The 15,000-nt window shown below is 40.1% G+C and overlaps 1 protein-coding gene across 1 annotated transcript in view; it reads left to right on the top strand.

Moving 5' to 3' along the window:
• The first annotated feature begins 165 nt into the window (after nt 1–165).
• The window catches only part of LOC139644409 (junction plakoglobin-like), a 52,412-nt gene continuing 37,577 nt past the window's right edge, over nt 166–15,000 (top strand). The window contains exons 1-4 of the mRNA XM_071519762.1: nt 166–181; nt 1,054–1,284; nt 11,899–12,152; nt 13,746–13,984. Coding sequence (XP_071375863.1) covers nt 166–181; nt 1,054–1,284; nt 11,899–12,152; nt 13,746–13,984 — 740 coding nt within the window. The remainder of the gene's footprint in view (nt 182–1,053; nt 1,285–11,898; nt 12,153–13,745; nt 13,985–15,000) is intronic.

Genomic DNA, 15,000 nt, shown 5'->3' with positions numbered 1-15,000 from the left:
TGCAAGCGCTAATAATATTTGCAGGGAAAATAAAAAAACTGAAATGAAATACTAATTTTCTAATCACTAAAGACAAATCCCAGAAGGCTGTGTGTAATCCTAATGATTTCTCTGTGTCTCTGCAGGTCAAAGGTCAGTGAAGGCAGCGGTCGACACTGGGCGGAGATGATGTCCATGCACAGTGAGTTCTCCACACTCTGCTCTCTCTTCATATATCCTTTTATAGCAGATATAGAAAGTCACTCTTCCACCAAATACTGCTGATGTGCTGCTGCAGTGTGTGAGCTGGAGATGATGATGATGATGATGATGATGATGATGATGATGATTCTTATTATTACGTTGCTGTTGTTCTTGTCCAGTGAGTAAAGCAGTGAATATTAGTACTTATTACTACTAGTAGTAGTTGTAGCTGTAGTAGAAGTCATCATAGTAGTCAAAGTAGTAATTCTTCAAATAACAGAGGTAGAAATGATGATAATGACTATTGTTATTATTAGCAGTAGTAGTAATAGTAATTGCTGTAGTAGTAGTAGCAGTATAGCAGTTGCAGTAGTAGAATTATTATTATTGTGGTAACACTTTACATTAAGGGTACATTAATTAAGGTGTAGTTAATGCTTAATAAGCATTAACTAACCCTTAATTAACAGTTAATGCTTAATAAGCATTAACTAAACCTTAATTAACAGTTAACTAATGTGTCCGGTAATAATTTCCTAATGGTGTTCATGTTAACTAAGGTATTAATTTATACATTATTTAATAATCATATTTATAAACTATTAAATAATGTATAAATTAATACCTTAGTTAGCCATGAACACCATTAGTAAATTACACATTAGTTAACTGTTAATTAAGGGTTAGTTAATGCTTATTAAGCATTAACTAACCCTTAACTTACTTACTGTACCCTTATTGTAAAGTGTTACCATTATTATTATTATTATTATTATTAGTAGTAGTAGTAGTAGTAGTAGTAGCAGTAGCAGTAGTAGCAGTAGTAGCAGTAACAGTAGTACTAGTAGTAATATATACTCCTTCCCTCAGTGAGTGAGGCGGACAGTGTGGTTAAAGTGGCCGAGTGGCAGCAGACTTACTACGCCTCAGACTCCGGCATCCAATCAGGAGCCACGACGGTGCGGGACGACGAGAGCAGCGAGTACAGCGGCAGTAAAAAGTACACCGCCGGTACCACAGCCGGGACCGCCACCGCTGCCGGGACCGGGACCGCCGGGGGGGGCGGGGACACGGCAGCCGGCGGGCTGGACAGCCCCACAGGTGACGCTATCATAACTAAACTGGGTGGTTGTTTTTTTTTTGTTGTTTTTTTTTTACTAAGCTCCCATAATCCTCTTTGCATGCAAATAAGTTTCGATGGTGTCACGACTGGAGAGCAAACATCTGGGTTTGTATGACTTTTGTAAGATTTAATAACTCACATTGTGTTTGCTAGTATTCTCCATAGAGGAGATGGAGGCAGCTCAACAGTCAGAGATCACATTCAAACACACTGATCATAAATTAATAAACCGATCAATAATTTGATCTGTATAGCACCATACAGAATCGGTACTGATTTAACTGTGAGGTACTTTGTGTACTCTGTTTTGATAAGTGCTCTATAAATAACCCTCTCTCTCTCTCTCTCTCTCTCCCTCTCTCTCTCTTTCTCTCTCTCTCTCTCTCTCTCTCTCTCTCTCTCTCTCTCTCTCTCTCTCTCTCTGTCTCTCTCTCTCTTCCTCTCTCTCTCTCTCTTTGATCTGTCTGCCTTCAGTAGTTTGGGCAGAAAAACATCAACACTGACTCAGTCAAACTCTTGACCCATGACTGAATGACTCACTGTCACCGTCAATACACACAAACACAAACACACACACACACACACACACACACACACACAATCATCACACACATCTATACACACACACTTCACATGCGCACGCATATTTGTATATAGTACACACACACATACAAACATCACATATTAGAACACACACTTATCAAACACATGGAAACACACACACACATACACACACACACACACACACACACACAGATGCTACATGGCCTCATCTTGACCCTCTCTTTGACTTATTTTTGCCTTGCCCAGAGGCTCTTTGTATTGTAAAGTCCCTCTCACACACACACACACACACACACACACACACACACACACACACGTACACACATACAAACAAACAAACAGAATCATTTTCTATCTTGCCGCGTATTCCAGACCTCTCCATCTAACCCTCTCTCTCTCTCTCTCTCTCTCTCTCTCTCTCTCTCCCTCTCCATCTCCTCCTACAGCTCTCATTAACCAGGACCCAGAGTTATAGCACAGTGTCAGCATTAAAATTAATGTTACAAACTTTAATCCTGATGGGATTTTGGGGGTTTATGAAGTCAGCTTTTATGGATTTTGTATAAATATTAGATGTTTTATTTTATATGCTAAAAAACATATGCCCCTTATTATTATTATTTATTTAATGTGCCCCTTATTATTTATTATTTTTAATGTCTGTTTAATTATAATCAGTATTTTTTAAAATTTGCCTTTGGTATTGACCTTCAAAACCCATCGCCTCTAGTATCTTTCGGATTAGCAGCCATGGAAATGACACACACACACATACACACACATGTCAGTGCAGAGACACACTCCACATCTTCCACAGCTTTCACAGACACACACACACACACACACACTCTGAGAAATAATATACTGTCATTACGCAAAGAAATAAAAGCCGAGTCATTTCTACTTGGGGTGTCATGGCAACTTCTCGGTGTATTTCAGTCGTGTTGCCCTGAAAAAACAAACAAAAAAAAAACGTTCTCATCGATTCCCTTAAATCTGCTCCCACACATCAATAAGTTTCCCCTAACGACTCAAGATTAGACTCCCTGTAAAGCCAAAATATGCCAATGAAAGTGATCTGAATGTGGGATATGCCTCGGCTGAGACGGCTGCAGATGCGGAGAGAAAACGCGGGGCGTGTCGGTTAGCCTGGTGAATACCAAGCTGAAATCTTCTTCTTATCCTTCCTTTGGAGCGATGCGATCTTCTGTTCACACCTGAAGAAGCATGTAATTACTGTATTTGATCTTCATACCTGCAGCTCCTCCTCTGTTAAGTTTCGAGGCGTATCGGTCACACTTTGGACTCGAGATTGACTGCGGTTACTCTCCTGAATTCCTCACTGATCTGCATGAATAGGCATAGAATGGAATGAAATGAAAGGTGTGAATGCGCTCCCTCAAATTATTCCTTAAAACAAAACAACAGCATTGTTTTAACCGAGCCTTTTCTCACCTGTGCTGCACTGAAAACAACAGACGCTCAGTTCCTGACAGCGTCACGCCTGCTGAAATCACAATGTCTCGCCTGTTTTCCTCGCTGATGATTTGGCCGGTGAATTTCGCCCCTCTTCTTCACTTCACTTTGGAGCTCCGTTCTTTCATGTTACAAACTCCTATTTCTCCATTTCACCGCCACAAATTGGATTCTGTGACAACAGCACCGATTGGACACGCCGTTTTCCGCTAAAGGCTGGCTAACGGTTACGTTTAGGCAGCGCTTAATTTGTAAATGATGAGGTCCCGGAACACCAAGGGGTCGGTGTTCCCGCGAGTCGGTCTGGAGGGGAAAGGTTCCGGAACATATCAAGACAACGAGCGCATTGGAGGCACGGTGGTGCAGCCGAACAGCTTATTGTAGACCTAACAGCCTAAACATTACTAAATGACTATATGACCTTAGAGCTCTGACTACTGGGGACCTATAACAATATTTCACTTCAGTCACTTTATTATCCCAGATGGGAAACTTGACTTGCAGTCAGGGGCGCAAGATAAAAAACAACACAAGTACAAAAACAAAAATAAAAAGTACAAAAACAAAAAGTACAAAAATGTTTCCTGTACATGCAATATACAGAACACAATAGTACAACAAGACACTATTTGATATTTGATTATTGCATAGGCTACATAATGCTCATTTTGTCCAAAACAATGGGTTTTTACAAACCTGCCCTAAAGATATTACTGCGCTGTGCACAACATAAAAATGCCCGCATACTTTGCTGTGAGATGTCCTAATCATACATAAACACATCAAGGAAACTGCAATGGCTTCAACCATTTACCAGACAAACACAAATTAAGCACTGCGTTTAGGCAACTAAAACAACTTGGTTAAGGTTTGGGAAAGGCTTTGGTTATGGTTAGGGTTAGATAAGAATAAGAACTCATTCAGGCTTCATTACCCCCCTTTTTTTCGGGCATTATCTCCCCGCTGTATGCAAAGGGAGTTATTGGAAATTCAGAGGGGCCAACCCTGCGTCAGATGAGTCACACTTTCTGGTAATAAAATAATCAATGTATCTTGGGATCCAGAGGAGCGAGACTCATCCAAACGTTGAATGGAGCCATCTGTCACACCAGCAATGAAACTGTCAACATTAGTGAATGTCAAAGTCACTGCGAGGGGTTCGAGAATGTAAATCAACTTGACTGTGTCTCTGTCCTTGATGCCACTTGTTGATGTCAGAGAGAAATATAATGCTCACCAAAATAGGTGTTCTGATAATGCAAATTGAGATTCCCCTAAATCCCAAATGTCTCTCGCACAATAGATGCAAGTATGTCCCCTGTCCCAGGGATTACAGAGGGTAAATCCAGTTTCTGAATGTTGTGATCTGCAAGTATGCCCCGAAGTTTAGCTGGTTCAGACATTGGACTCAGGGGCGGATCTAGAGAAATATTCATGGGGTGGCAAGAGGGTGGCATGGAGATTTTAAGGGGTGGCAGAAATATATATATGCTGATTTAATCGCAAACAATCATCAATATTTGCTTGGAAAAGCCCCCAAATGAAGATATTTTAACTCAAAAACATTACATTATTGTGGCACATGAGTAAAGCATTGAATAGAAATATCAAAAGGTGGCATTGAAAATAAATGAATTGTTTTATTTCCAAATCTTCAGACATTTTTCCAAATACATGTCTTTTTTCATTGAACATAAGCCCATCTGTTTCTGCACACAGTCAGCATAGTTGCAGATATCAGCGCTTGTTTCCCTCCCTTCAGAAGAAGCCATTTGCTGCCCTTCTTTCTTGTCCAGTATGAAAAACAACTTCCACAGAGCGAGAGGATCCATCACAGTAAACATGATGCTTTAATTTGGCTTGACAAAGTTCCTCTGTTTAATCGTTATTTGATTGTGCCTCTGCTCTCAGTCAGCTGACGCCCACAGGAGGAGATGGACGTCTCCTCTAGGAAATAATCCCTTAAAAACATGTCACCTCTAAAACTTTATTGTCACGTCCATGTCTTCTTATCTGAGGCGTCTTTGTTTGCTGAGACAGTGGTTCATTTCATGCTATGTATTTTTAAAATGCTGAAAAACTTTTGATTATATACATGCATTGGAAAATGATTGGGGGAAATGTAAACTAGATGCTGACAGAAGTCATTGGGTTCTAACTGTAGATGGTCCCCACTGAACAGGCTGAAGAGTGAATCATGTAATGCTGTTAAAGGAAAACATACATGTAAAAGGTACAGATGAAAACATCATTACCTGAATGTAGCCATCAATGGTGAGTAAATATAGTGCTTCAGGGTTATGAGTGCAGAGGGAAGATTTCAGACAACTCCACTGCCTCAAAGACTTGTTTCACTTTTATTCAAGCTCGTAACGTTTTCACTGTAAGCACTTAATTGTTTCACTATGAATCCATGTTTGTAAATTACCAATAAATTTGAATCAACTCTCCAAATTATGGCAAACCACCTGTTGAACCTTTAGCCATGATTTTAGCAGTGGAGCGATTAGTGCCGCTGTATCGTTGTCACCAGGGAATTTTGGTGGTTTGTTTTCAGTTCTTCAATGTAGTCCCTCTGCAGACATCTGCTGTTGATATTTTTGTGACCTGTAAAGAAAATCTTAAAACATTACAGTCATTTAGATCAGTGGCTCTCAACCTTTTTTGGCTCGTGACCCCTTAAAGCGAAGCAGTGTCTGTGCAGAATTCAATCAAAGAATGATTTTCCCTTGTCAGGTTGTTTCATTTAATTCATTATCTGAAAGAAGAAAAAAAAAAGAAAAAAATAGAGAAAAATCTGAAAAAATAGACATGATAATACATTTTTATAGTAGAAATATGCATGTGTCCTATCCCATAAAATTTCTTGTGACCCCCCAAAAATTATCTTGCGACCACCCTGGGGGGTACCCTATCCCCTAGGTTGACAACCACTGATTTAGACGATATACAACCACTAACTGATGCTAAACTGAGAGAGCAGAATGTCTCAAAAGCTGTGGTACGTCTGACCACATGCTTAAAAAAAAGATGTTTAGCTTCAACCCACATAGTCCACATGACACAAGCGGATCGAAAGCCTGTGTCAGTTTCAGAGAGAGAGCTCGAGAAATTTATGTCTTGGAATAAGCCTCTCCTCTAATGATGTCCTGGATAAGAAGTTGATTTAAAACTAACAAATTATCCCTTAATATTTAAAGCAGCTCCTATATGATTTTCAAGCCTAGCAATAAAAGCATAACGCATCTTGACAACTCTGTTTCTCTGGAGCGTGTTTCCCATGCAAAATTCATTGGTATAAATATTGATGATCAATTGAACTGGAAAATACACATTACATTTGTGTCTAATAAAATAGCAAAAAACATTGCCGTGATAAGAAGAATAAGACGTGTCCTGTCAGAGAAGATCTTACTGAACTTGTATTATACTATGATTTATCCTTTTATTTCTCACGGTAATATAGTTTGGGCTAGTACTGATGAGACCGATCTCAAAACACAGTCCACAATGACACGAGGGGACCGACAGCCTGTGTCAGTTTCAGATAGCGCTCGAGAAATTGATGTCTTGGAATAAACCTCTCCTCAGGGGAAAAACAATGATTAGAAACTGTCTAGGAAGCGAAGCGAATAGTCTCCTCTGTCTGGGCCGGGGATACAACAAGCTCAGCTGTGTCCTCGAGGTCCAAAAGAACCCGCCATGTTGGCTCATCCGCAGGTACTTCTGATCCAACAGTGAGGGGAACGAGGCGCAGCGAAGCCCAATTCTCACGGATAATCCCACCGATACTTCTGGCAAAAATTCTGAAAGACCCAACTGCGGCGCATTCCGCTTTATCTCTGCACGTGTTTGGGAACTCTGATCAATTTGTTCAGTTCTTCAAACGTGAAATGTTTCCTCATTTAGTCACAGCACCGTTTCTAATGGAACTAAATTACGGTGTAACACATCAGGCGGTTAGCCAGATAAAACATCAAAATGTTCAGAGTCAAACGTCTCCTCTCCTGCACTGCCTGGACTCGCACTTACACTGTTGTTTCGTTCTCGGTGGAAATGCCCCTGTTCCTCCTCCCTTTACCGAGAACCGACTGCTCTCCGAGACAGAAAGTACAGACTTGTGAACTCAAGAAACACATATTAGCCCCCTTTCCACTGAAGGCCAAAAGCCCAAGAACTTTGGCCCAGGAACTCTAGCCAGGAACTCTAGCACTGGGCTAAACTTGTTAAAGTGTTTCCACTGAGCAACCTGGTCCCCACGTAACCATGACAACTAACTTACACAACTGCTTGTCATCAAACATGGCAGACAACGCTGCTGTCAAATGTACCGTATAATCGTTAACATTAGTTTTAATTATACTGAACACAAATTTTTTGCTCCCATTTTTCATGAGTTGAAATAAAAGATCTAAGACTTTTTCTATGCACACAAAAGGCTTATTTCTCTCAAATTTTCTTGACAAATTTGTTTAAATCCATGTTAGTGAGCACTTCTCCTTTGTCAAGATAACCCATCCACCTGACAGGTGTGGCATATCAAGATGCTGATTAAACAGCATGATTATTGCACAGGTGTGCCTTGGGCTGGTCACAATAAACGGCCACTCTAAAGTGTGCAGTTTTCTTAGAAGTCTTAGAACTTATATTTCAACTCATGAAAAATGGGAGCAAAAACAAAAGTGTTGCGTTTATATTTTTGCTCAGTATACTTTGTGGGAAGTTTTAAAAAAGAAGACGGTTGCAGGATGAGGCTAACATCATTCCCATAAAAAAACAAAGTGTCATCGCTGGGCAGTGATTCAAACGCCTACTGAAGGCGTTAAAGTAAAGAAAAACTGCCTTGCCTGCGTAAGCAAAGGCAGTTTTTTTTTCCTTTAACATTAGTCCTTTACTACTGTGTGTGTCAAACTTGGAAAGTGAGTGATTGGGGTATTTTCTAGACAGCTAAATAAGGCTTGGTTGGTTTTAATATACGGTATCAGGCTAAAAAGTTGTTTCCAACTCATAACAGTCTTATTTTTCTATGTGTAGCAAGATGTATTTTAGATATCACCTGAAGTAATGCAGATTTAAGAATTAACATCTAACAGGTAGATGCTCATTAATGTAGGAATAGCTGCACTCAGTTACAGACGTTACTAAGCAATTTGAAAAAATATAGAATGTGATGATGTATAAGCATCAGGGCTAACAGCTTTGGCCCTGAGGATCAAGGCCCAAGTAGTGGGGCTTGAGTTCCTGCTCCTCGCAACATTTGTTTATGCGGCTGGTGAATGCAGACGCAGGTTGATGATGAATGATGATGAATTAAGTGTCTGAATTCACTCATTAATCATGTGTGATTTACCGCTAATTAGTGCACTAATAGAGCAGCACTATATAGGGAAATACAAATGAGGGAATAGCGATCCATTCTGGCCACAGCCCTAGTTTAAGACTAGTCTAAGCCTTAGACTGGTCTTAGATTCTCAGGTTGGAATAGTCTAATTAAGAGTGTCTGTTACTTAAATATTATGACTGACTTATTTTGAGGTAGGAAAGATAGCCACCTTCCCCCTGGCTAATCTTGAGTTAAGAACTTTGTTGTTATGGCAACGAGTCGGCCTAACCGTCAGAGTGAGAATTTTAAATACTGAAGTTGTTTCATACAAGATGCCAAATCTTTGGTTTTTGGGAAGAGTCTGAAGAAGAGAGCGAGTCTTTAGAGACAGAAACAAACCATTCGAGATCTACAACAACCAAGAAGTAGTAGGAACAGGTAAATATAAATGTCTATAGCAAGTTTGACTTAAAGTCACATTTAAGTCTAAGACCAGGTCTATCTTTATGCAACTGGCCCCTGGACTAGCCCTGTTTTGGCCTAGGCCAACCCAATGGAAAGGGGTCAGGAACTCTGGAATTAAGTTCAAGCACCAGGTTTGGCCCTCAGTGGAAAGGGGGCTATTGGGTGCCCAGGTTGTCTGGAGCATGGTGCCCCTTGACTCGTCCGCCTGCTGCAGCAACATCAACTCCTTCCTCTTCTACACTCACAGTATCTTTTAGCAGTGGCTCTAACACTGTACTATACCCCAAACCTTTGTTACACTGCCAGACTTGAAGAATGGCTAAAAAAAAAAAGGGAGGTCAGCGAGCAGCGGGGGCACATTGGCTAGAAAACACAAAACACAAGTGAGTTTGTGCTTTTTCCTCGACGTTTGTAAAGGATGACGCACCTCAAGATCATCCACATGTGAAGTAAGAGCAATAGCTAGATCATCTCCAGACAACAACTCATTAACTCCATCATAAAATGAGTTGTTTTGTTGCTTCTCTCCCATCTTTTATGAGCAAATCCTGGATCTCCTGGAAGCCTGAAGCAGTGTCTCCAGAACAGGTGTTTACTGCAGTAGGTTCTGCTACAGAGAAATGTCCCGTAAAAACTCCCCTCTCTTGTCGGAGGTGGCAAGAGGAACTTCGCTTCCCAAGGCTAAGCTAATGAGGTTGGATTCACCGGTCTGTCATCAACCTGGAGATTATTAAATCATCTATCAGGCAATTATGCCTCCTCAAGCGCGACTGCAAAGTGTCCTTAATGACAGCACCTGAGGCTGAACGAGAAATAACATCCAGCTCCTTCACCTCCTCCTCCGTACACCTGGATATATTAAAAATGCTTTCCGGTTTCAACAGCAGGTGGGCGATATTCTTCTCAGTTAAGTTTGGCAATAAACCCACTTCTTCATCTAGTAAAACTGAAGCACTCATTTTAACTTCCTCATTAACTGGGTAATGTTCTGCATTGGAAGTGTTCAAATACCGTTTAAAAAGCTCAGCCTTGAAGTCATTATGTGGATGAGGAGTGTGTTTCTGGCTTCTTTGAGAAGCAAATGTTCCATGTTGTTTTGAAATGACAAATTTGAAAAAAGACACTTTTTTAAATGAAGGCCAATGTGTTCAGAGTAATCTTTTCCTCTGGAGATGAGATGGTGCTTGAAGTGCAATATGGGCATTTACAAGACAAGATTTCTTAATTTCTTTCATTGTTTCTCAGACTCACTCGACTCCTCGTCCCCATGAATGATGCAGACACGCTCTCTGGGCCAATCAGTGACGAACGTGTCACCTTGTTTTGACCTGTAACTGTAGCAGTCCCTCTTGGGCCAGTCGGTGTAATTTTGAAAATGGCCTAACACAGTAGAGAAGCATCATTTCCCCCGAGTTTCATCAAAATCCCATCAGCGGTGTCAGTGATATTGCGTGTGACGGACAGACGGATGAACGAACCAATGAGCGTCTCCCCCTTGGGCCAGTCAGTGTCATTTTGAAAATCCTTTCAACAGTGACTGAATTATTATTATTTTCAAGTAATCGCATACTGGATGATTCAAGACTTCAAGACAGTGGAGAGATGCATCATGAACACGGGGGACAGTGTCTTGCTTGCTTGGAGACCAAAAATAGGTCAAATAGTTTCAGTAAATCTGCAAGTGTAATGAACTCTCTCTAACAAACTTTATAAACTCGCTAACTGTTCAAAAATGGAACAAAAGATGAGTTGATGAAACTTTAATGATTTGATGATTAGGGTTGCTGCAACAAATGGTAATATGCAAAGGGGGAAAATAGAATAAAATTAGGTTATAAACAAGAATACAGTAAAATGTGGGTTATATAAACATGCGCAACCAGTTGCAATACATTTTTAAGTAGAATGTATGAATGGGAACATTAGGGTTTGCAATATAACAGCAGTAAAGCATATTGAGTTAAAGCAGAAATGAATGCAGAATGCCTATATGAAAATATACTAAAATGTGAAATTCATGCCATATATAAGTAGAACATTATAAAATATAAAAATGCAGGCAGTATTAAAGAGGTGGAATTTATTCAAATTGGACACAATACATTCAAATATTACTTTAGTCATCATGTTCGTTTCAATTTGTTAAGTAAATAGTTCAAAGAAAGTCTAGCAACCTAAAGTTTCATGCTGAAATGAACCAACTTGCTGAATCCTGTTTTACAATGTACAGTCATTTCTTTCTCTCTCTGACTATCTTGCTCACACACACACACACACACACACACACACACACACACTAAAACACACGCACGCTGCATGTACCCATCTTGACCCCTCTTAAACTTGTTTTTGGATGCTATGTTCAAAGACTCTTTCAAAGACGCTTTCTCTCTCTGTGTGTGTGTGTGTGTGTGTGTGTGTGTGTGTGTGTGTGTAAACAACACCCCTCCTTCCCTCACACACACAGACACACAGACACACACACCACAAAATACACCCAAAAATATAGTACACATTGTCATTCTCTTTTCCTTTGTATTTGTATTCCAGACCTCTCTCTCACCCCCTCAGTGTTCAAAAACAGGCATTGTTATACACACACACACACACACACGCACACACACACAGACACACACACACACACACACACACACAGACACACACACACACACAGACACACACACACACACACACAGACACACACACACACACAGTCTCTCATTCTCTCTAACCCTCTCTCTCTCTCTCTCCCTCCCTCCTGCAGACCTAGACGCTCAGTACTCTCTAACCCGGGCTCAGCGCGTCCGGGCCGCCATGTTCCCGGAGACCCTGGTGGAGGGGGAGGCGGCCATGCCCGTCCAATCGGATCCCTCGCAGCAGAGCAACGTGCAGCGATTGGCTGAGCCCTCCCAGCTGCTGAAGACGGCCATAGTCCACCTGATAAACTACCAGGACGACGCGGAGCTGGCCACCAGGGCGGTGCCAGAGCTCACCAAGCTGCTGGCGGACGACGACCCGGTACGATCCTCCAGGCTGACTGAGTTACATACATGACTGGACCCAAGGAGGTGCAGTGTGGGATTTGGTGCAATTTGGACACGCGACACATTAAATTTTACACATTCAATATTAATAAACTTTGAATAAACAAGCGAACAGCGCTCTGTGCAGCAGCGGGGCGAACGGGCACTTATAGTTTTATGAATGGAAGTGTGAATGGAGGAGATGCCTTCCCCTGCAAAACTTATTTTATTGCAGTTACACTCTACCCGGTATTTGCGAAACAAAATCACCGAAGTGAAAGTTCTGTCACAAAACTATATTGTTACGTATCCTTGCGCATTTTTAAGTGGAGTATACGGAAATCCTGGAGCTTTTGTAGTGGGTATACGGCGTATACCTGCGTATCACGTAGACTACACCACTGGTTAAATCCCTGCAAAAGAAAACGCCACATAAAACAGTAAAAGACGTATGTCGACTATGTGATACGACTTTTACTGATAAAAGAGACAAACATAACTTGATCATCGGTGCCCTAGAGGAGAAGCCTGCCTATACTTTAGCTCTGGAGGAGCTCACTGGACTAAAACCACAGACGATTTAATAGCTAAACATATTCTTTGTATATCTTTACAACCATTCACCGAAAGAACCGAGCAGGCCTGCCTTATTGCACGATCCAAATCTTCGTCTTCAATATATACATATAGATATGGAGGATATATATATAGATATACACACATAGATATAGATATAGATATAGATATATAGATATATATGTAAACAGCCCTAGGACAATAGTGCAATGGTGCAGAGTGCAAAGATGCTGGAATAAATATGGAGTTGTTGGTGTAACAGGTTACATTATATACATGAGTTATTATACATACATACATACATACATACATACATACATACATACAAAACAACAAATGGTGTTTCACCTCTCTCACTACGCAGCATAAGCTTTTAGATGATTCGCACATTTCTGTTATTTTAGGCCATAGAAATATCCAGAAAAGACTTTGTACTGAAGGAGAACTACAACAGAATGAAGCAGCTGTTGAAGCAGCTGATCCTCCAGCAGGGAACAGTCTCATGGCTTTTCACCAAAATATTTTAGTCAATATTTAATTTTATTAAAAGAAAAAAATGGAAATAGCTCATGAACCTAGTCAAGAATACAGCTTCTGGTTAAGTTGGTCAAGATGGACTGGAGAAAACGCAAAAAGTCTGATTTTTTCAACACATCTGTCACTCTGCTGCCAACAGAACCGTTCTTCTCAAGGGGGCACTGCGGTGTTGCTTTGTCAAAATTTTAAATTTTTCCAAATAGAAATTCAATCACACCACAACCTTACATATTAAACATATTTCTTTCACTTTTCGTGCACGGAGCATGTTATTTGCATTTTAAGACATCGTGCTCATTTCAAGAAATTTTAGGAGACCAAAGGCTGACAAAAAAACATATATGCTTTTATTAGAATATGCAGTGAAAAGTGAGAAAACATCTATCTATCTGTCCATCTATCTATTTGTTTATGTGTCTATACCTCTTTTATTTGCATTTTTACATAGATATTTTCTGTCTTTTCCAATGTCTAGGTCGTGGTGAACAAGGCGGCCATGATAGTCAACCAGCTGACCCGGAAGGAGGCGAGTCGCCGGGTGCTGGTTCAGTCTCCGGCCATGGTGGGCGCGGTGGTGCGCGCCATGACGACGGCGGTTGACATGGAGACGGCCCGGTGCGCGGCCAGCGTGCTGCACAGCCTGTCCCACCAGAGAGAAGGACTGCTGGCCATATTCAAGTCTGGAGGGATACCAGCCCTGGTCCGCATGCTGAGGTAAACACACACAGTCTGTCTGCCTGAGATTAGATTAGATTTGATTAGATTAGATTCGATTGGTTAGATTAGATTAGATTAGATTAGATTAGATTCGATTGGTTAGATTAGATTAGATTAGATTCGATTAGATTCGATTGGTTAGATTAGATTCGATTAGATTGGTTATATTAGATTAGATTAGATTTGATTAGATTGGTTAGATTAGATTAGATTAGATTGGTTAGATTAGATTAGATTAGATTGGTTATATTAGATTAGATTAGATTTGATTAGATTGGTTAGATTAGATTAGATTAGATTGGTTAGATTAGATTAGATTAGATTAGATTAGATTAGATTGGTTAGATTAGATTAGATTTGATTTGATTTGATTGATTAGATTATATTAGATTAAATTGGTTAGATTAGATTAGATTAGATTAGATTTGATTGGTTAGATCAGATTAGATTAGATTAGATTAGATTAGATTAGATTCGACTCGATTCGACTCTTAGTTTACCTTATTTTATCTTATTTTATCTTAAATTAGCTTAGTTTAGATTAGTTTAGATTCGACTTGACTAGGTTAGGTTAGGGTTTGGTTTGGTTTGGTTTGCTTCACTTAAGATCATCTTAATTTAGCTTAGTTTAGTTTAATATATCTTTAGATTGGATTAGATTTGATTTGATTCGATTTAACTTTAGTAATCCCAGTGACATTGTGTCATGACAGCAGCAAATCATAGGTTCTTTTCTTAGACAAAGAAAATATACAGAAAATATGAACATTAAAAATATTTAAAATATATGACGAAATATCTAAGAAAATGAGCATATGAAGAAAAATATATTTAAATTCAGAATGTACAAAATGTGCATTGTATCACATTATCTGTCTGTCTGTCCATCTATTCAGCTGTCTGCCTGCCTGTCTGTCTGTCTGTCTGTCTGTCTGTCTGTCTGTCTGTCTCTCTGTCCGTCCCCATCAAGTAAATGACATTTGGTAAGAACATTGTCAAAGCTTTGGTGATGT

Source organism: Centroberyx affinis, unplaced genomic scaffold (genome assembly GCF_046629955.1).
Source record: "Centroberyx affinis isolate AG114_WGS23_722 - 3 ecotype Tasmania unplaced genomic scaffold, CSIRO-AGI_Caff_v1 ptg000060l_1, whole genome shotgun sequence".
Lineage (NCBI taxonomy): Eukaryota > Metazoa > Chordata > Actinopteri > Beryciformes > Berycidae > Centroberyx > Centroberyx affinis.
This window is presented reverse-complemented; position numbering and strand designations above follow the sequence as displayed.